Raw genomic sequence first — 6,591 nt, forward strand, 5'->3', positions numbered from 1 at the left:
ATAGATAATATATAATATTATTATATATTTTAAAAATCATATATATATATACAGTGGGAGAACAAGTATTTGATACACTGCCATTATTGCAGTTTTCCTACTTACAAAGCATGTAAGTTCTGATTTTTATCACTAGGTAACTTTCAACATGAGAGACGGGAATCTAAACAAAATGCAGAAAATCACATTGTATGATTTTAGTAATTAATATTGCATTTTATTGCATGACATAAGTATTGATACATCAGAAAAGCAGAACTTAATATTTGGTACAGAAACCTTTGTTTGCAATTACAGAGATCATACGTTTCTGTAGTTCTTGAACTAGGTTTGCACACACTGCAGCAGGGATTTTGGCCCACTCTCTACAGACTTTCTCCAATCCTTCAGGTTTGGGCTGTCGCTGGGCAATACGGACTTCAGCTCCCTCCAAGATTTTCTATTGGGTTCAGTCTGGAGACTGGCTCAGGCCACTCCAGGACCTTGAGATGCTTCTTACGGAGCCACTCCTTAGTGCCATGGCTGTTGTTGCTCGTTCTTGTTGTCATGCTGGAAGACCCAGCCACGCCATCTTCAATGCTCTACTGAGGGAAGGAGGTTGTTGGCCAAGATCTCGAGATACATGGCCCCATCCATCCTCCCTCAATACGGTGCATCGTCCTTTCCCCTTTGCAGAAAGCGTCCCCAAGAATGATGTTTCCAACCTCCATGCTTAACGGTTGGGTGGTGTTCTTGGGGTTGTACTCATACTTCTTCTTCCTCCAAACACGGCGAGTGGAGTTAGACCAAAAGCTCTATTTTGTCTCATCAGACCACATGCCTTCTCCCATTCCTCCTCTGGATCATCCAGATGGTCATTGGCAAACTTCAGACGGGCCTGGACATGCAGCCTGGCTTAACAGGGGGACCTTGCGTGCGCTGCAGGATTTTAATCCATGACGGCGTAGTGTGTTACTAATGGTTTTCTTTGAGACTGTGGTCACAGCTCTCTTCAGGTCATTGACCAGGTCCTGCCGTGTAGTTCTGGGCTGATCCTCACCTTCCTCATGATCATTGATGCCCACGAGGTGAAATCTTGCATGGAGCCCCAGACCGAGGGTGATTGACCGTCATCTTGAACTTCTTCATTTTCTAAATAATTGCGCCAACAGTTGTGTCTCTTCTCACCAAGCTGCTTGCTCTATTGTCCTGTAGCCCACCCAGCCTTGTGCAGGTCTCAATTTTATCCTGATGTCCTTACACAGCTCTCTGGTCTTGGCCATTGTGGAGAGTTGAATCTGTTTATTGAGTGTGTGACAGGTGTCTTTTATACAGGTAAGGCTTCAAACAGGTGCAGTTAATCAGGTAATGAGTGGAGAACAGGAGGGCTTCTTAAGAAAAACAACAGGTCTGTGAGAGCCGGAATTCTTACTGGTGGTAGGTGATCAAATACTTATGTCATGCCAATAAAATGCAAATATATTATTTAAAAATCAATACAATGTGATTTCTGGATTTTTGTTTTAGATTCCGTCTCTCACAGTTGAAGTGTACCTTATGAAAAAATGACAGACCTCTACATGCTTTGTAAGTAGGAAAACCTGCAAAAATCGGCAGTGTATCAAATACTTGTTCCTCCCCACTGTATATATATGATATATATATATGAATATATATATATATATTATAATACAATGAGTCGGGAAGTTTACATACAACCTTAGCCAAACACATTTAAACTCAGTTTTTCCAGTCCTGACATTTAATCCTAGTAAAGATTCCCTGTCTTACGTCAGTTAGGATCACCACATTATTTTAAGAATGTGAATGTCAGAATAATAGTAGAGAGAATTATTTCTTTCATATTTTTATTTTTTCATCACATTCCAGTGGTTCAGACGTTTACATACATCAATTAGTATTTGGTAGCATTGCCTTTAAATTGTTTAACTTGGGTCAATGTTTCGGGTAGCCTTCCACAGCTTCGCACAATAAGTTGGGTGAATTTTTGGCCCATCCTCCTGACAGAGCTGGTGTAAGTGAGTCAGGTTTGTAGCCTCCTTGCTCGCACACACTTTCAGCTCTGCCCACACATTTTCTATAGGATTGAGGTCAGGGCTTTGTGATGGTCACTCCAATACCTTGACTTTGTTGTCCTTATGTCATTTTGCCACAACTTTGAAGTATGCTTGGGGTCATTGTCATTTGGAAGACCCATTTGCGACCAGGCTTATCTTCCTGACTGAATGTCTTGAGATGTTGCTATATCACATAATTGTACTTCCTCATGATGTCATCTATTTTGTGAAGTGCACCAGTCCCTCCTGCAGCAAAGCACCCCCACAACATGATACTGCCACCCCCGTGCTTCACGGTTGGGATGGTGTTCTTCGGCTTGCAAGCCTCCCCCTTTCCCTCCAAACATAACGATGGTCATTATGGCCAAACAGTTACATTTTTGTTTCGTCAGACCAGAGGACATTTCTCAAAAAGTACGATCTTTGTCCCCATGTGCAGTTGCAAACCGTAGTCTGGCTTTTTTATGGCTGATTTGGAGCAGTGGCTTCTTCCTTGCTGAGCGGCCTTTCAGGTTATGTTGATATAGGACTTTTTTTCTGTGGATATAGATACTTTTGTACCCGTTTCCTCCAGCATCTTCACAAGGTCCTTTGCTGCTGTTCTGGGATTGATTTGCACTTTCGCACCAAAGTACGTTCATCTCTAGGAGACAGAACGCGTCTCCTCCTGAGCTGTATACGGCTGCGTGGTCCCATGGTTTAATACTTGCGTACTATTTTTTTGTACAGATGAACGTGGTGCGCTTCAAACGTTTGGAAATTGCTCCCAAGGATGAACCAGACTTGAGGAGAGTCTACAATTTTTTTTTCAGAGGTCTTGGTGATTTCTTTTGATTTTCCCACGATGTCAAGCAAAGAGGCATGAGTTTGAAAGGTAGGCCTTGAAATACATCCACAGGTACACCTCCAATTGACTCAAATTATGTCAATTAGCCTATCAGAAGCTTCTGAAGCCATGACATCATTTTCTGGAATTTTCCAAGCTGTTTAAAGGCACAGTCAACTTAGTGAATGTAAACGTCTGACCACTGGAATTGTGATACAGTGAATTATAAGTGAAATAATCTGTCTGTAAACAATTGCGGAAAAATGACTTGTGTCATGTACAAAGTGGATGTCCTAACCGACTTGCCAAAACTATAGTTTGTTAACAAGAAATTTGTGGAGTGGTTGAAAAACAAGTTTTAATGACTCCAACCTAAGTGTATGTAAACTCCGAACCTAAACAAATTTGTAGTAATATAATAATCCAGTGGCTAACATAAAATATCCTACTCTACCATAAAATATCCTACTCTAAAATAAAATATCATACTCTACCAACCCGACCCTAACATAACATAAAATAGCCTACCATACATACCATAATACAAAAGATTCACCCTACCCTACCATAAAATATATATCCTACCCTGGGACCTCTCGAGTGGCGCAGTGGTCTCTAGCTGTGGCACTAGAGATTCTGGGTTCGAGTCCAGGCTCAGCCGCAATCGGCCGCGTCCGGGAGACCCATGGGGCGGCGCACAATTGGCCCAGTGTCCGGGTTAGGGGAGGGWTTTTCCCGGCAGGGATGCCCTTGTCACGCACTAGTAACTCTTGTGGCGGGCCGGGCGCAGTGCACGCTGACACGATCGCCAGGTGCACGGTGTTTCCTCCGACACATTGGTGCGGCTGGCTTCCGGGTTAAGTGGGCATCGTGTCAAGAAGCAGTGCGGCTTCGTTGGGTTGTGTTTCGGAAGACGCACGGCTCTCGACATTCGCCTCTCCCGAGTCCGTACGGGAGRTGCAGCGATGAGACAAGACTCTAAATACCAATTGGATACCACAAAATTGGGGAGAAAACAGGGTWAAAAAAAGGCCTGGGCTCAGAGAATGCAGTGTGAAAAGGCCTCATAGTTTTTTAATAATTCAGCATGTTAAACTGCTGGCAGACCTTGTGTCTGGGCTACATGTCAATATATCCTCAGCTTTGAGATCCTCAATGTCTGGTCTTGGATTCTAAAGACAGCGTCGCCACCTAGTGGTCATAGCTGATTAGAAACTAAAGCAGGAATAATCTTGTCTTCAATTTGCCTCCCAAGAGCTGTTTAAAAAACCATCATTCAGTTATACTTGTCTTGTCTGCGATGTTATTAATATCACACCAAGATGACTGAATTGGAGATGAATAATAATGTTCTCCTCACCAGACGCCCCGGGCTGCTTTAGACTGGAACAGTGGATGTTGGTTATATCCTGGGTCAGGAGCATTAGGCTGCAGGGCTGGGAAGTCATTCTCAAACACAAATGTGTTGTTGTAGTCTGGGTTCACCTGGGAGGGACAAACAGACAGTTAGACAGACAGACAAGCAGGCAGACAGACAGACAGACAGGGTTCACCTGGAAGGGACAAACAAACAGTTAGACAGAGACAGACAGACAGACAGGGTTCACCTGGAAGGGACAAACAAACAGACAGACAGACAGACAGGGTTCACCTGAAGGGACACAAACAGAACAGACAGAGCAGACAGGGTTCACCTGGAAGGGACAAACAGTACAGACAGGACAAGCAGACAGGGTTCACCTGGAAGGGACAAACAAACAGACAGACAGACAGACAGACAGACAGACAGGCAGGACAAAACAGACAGAGGTTCACCTGGAAGGACACAAACAGACAGACAGGCAGAACAAACGACCATGGTTCACCTGGAAGGGACAAACAGACAGACAGGCAGACAGACAGACAGGGTTCACCTGGAAGGGACACAAACAGACAGACAGACAGACAGACCAAGTTGATCATTCTTGGTTCATCTATTGAAGCACATTTCTAGAGATTATACAGAAACATCTGCAGCTATTCATATTATTTAGAACAGACATGCTTTAGAACAGGGATTGTCAGATGCCTGATAAACATTGTTAGTGTGTGTGAATGAACTAAATTAGTTAGTTGGCAACCCATCCCTTACAGATTTAACTGACACAAACAAACATTACAATGATTCCCAGTGATGATTTATTTTACCAGGTCAGTTGACTGAACACATTCTCATTTACAGCAACGACCTGGGGAATAGTTACAGGGGAGAGGAGGGGGATGAGCCAGATAGAAGCTGGGAATGATTAGGTGGCCATGATAGTATGAGGGCCAGATTGGGAATTTAGCCAGGAGACCGGGGTTAACACCCCTACTCTCACGATAAGTGCRATGGGATCTTTAATGACTAGTGTCAGGACACCCGTTTAACGTCCCACCCGAAAGACAGCACCCCACACAGGGCAATGACTCCAATCACTGCCCGGGGCATTGGGATATTTTTTTAGACCAGAGAAAGAGTGCCTCCTACTGGCCCTCCAACACCACTTCCATCTGGTCTCCCATCCAGGGACCGACCAGGACCAACCCTGCTTAGCTTCAGAAGCAAGCCAGCAGTGGGATGCTGGGTGTTATGCTGCTGACAATTCCCAGTGATAGTTCTGTGCCAGTAGAATAAAACATCAATCAATACATAAGAGTAGATGAGGTTATCCGAGCAGTATTAATAAACCTAGAGCAGTAAAAACATACAGAAATAAATATAGCAAAATGAAACGGAAGGCGTGTGAACCTGGTCTAGCACAAAGAGAAGATTCAAGTGGGAGAGATATAGGCCTACTCACAATCTATAGGAAAAGTGTGCCTATTAAGTTCAGTTCCATCTTTAGATTTAAAAAATTTATATTTAATCTGCTGATTAATTTTTCAACGATTGAATCTGGTTGTTATATACATTGGGGCCCCACAAGGGTGCATTCTCAGCCCCCTCCTGTACTCCCTGCACACCCAAGACTGTGTGGCCATGCACGCCTCCAACTCAATCACCAGGACTGTGTGGCCATGCACGCCTCCAACTCAATCACCAGGACTGTGTGGCCATGCACGCCTGCAACTCAATCACCAGGACTGTGTGGCCATGCACGCCTGCAACTCTTTCACCAAGTTTGCAGACGACACAACATTAGTGAGCTTGATTACCAACAATGACGAGACGGCCTACAGGGAGGAGGTGAAGGACCTCGGAGTGTGGTGTCAGGAAAATAACCTCACACTCAATGTCAACAAAACAAAGGAGATGATCGTGGACTTCAGGAAACAGKAGAGGGAGCACCCCCCTATCCACATCGACGGGACAGTAGTGAAGAGGGTAGTAAGTTTTAAGTTCCTCGGTGTACACATCACGGACAAACTGAAATGGTCCACCCACACAGACAGTGTGGTGAAGAAGGTGCAACAGCGCCTCTTCAACCTCAGAAGGCTGAAAAAATGTGGCTTGTCACCCAAAACCCTCACTAACTTTTACAGGTGCACAATCGAGAGCATCCTATCGGGCTGTACCACCACCTGGTACAGCAACTGCACCGCCCACAACCGTAAGGCTCTCCAGAGGGTAGTGAGGTCTGCACAACGCATCACCGGGGGGCAAACTACCTGCCCTCCAGGACACCTACACCACCCGATGTCACAGGAAGGCCATAAAGATCATCAAGGACAACAACCACCCGAGCC

General features: G+C 44.7%; 1 protein-coding gene across 1 annotated transcript in view; it reads right to left on the reverse strand.

Moving 5' to 3' along the window:
- Positions 1-6,591, reverse strand: part of galt (galactose-1-phosphate uridylyltransferase) — a gene marked incomplete at its 3' end in the record, with an annotated part of 18,367 nt that overhangs the window by 2,937 nt on the left and 8,839 nt on the right. The window contains exon 3 of the mRNA XM_070441686.1: positions 4,244-4,368. Coding sequence (XP_070297787.1) covers positions 4,244-4,368 — 125 coding nt within the window. The remainder of the gene's footprint in view (positions 1-4,243; positions 4,369-6,591) is intronic.

This window comes from Salvelinus sp. IW2-2015, unplaced genomic scaffold (genome assembly GCF_002910315.2).
Source record: "Salvelinus sp. IW2-2015 unplaced genomic scaffold, ASM291031v2 Un_scaffold4544, whole genome shotgun sequence".
Classification (NCBI taxonomy): domain Eukaryota; kingdom Metazoa; phylum Chordata; class Actinopteri; order Salmoniformes; family Salmonidae; genus Salvelinus; species Salvelinus sp. IW2-2015.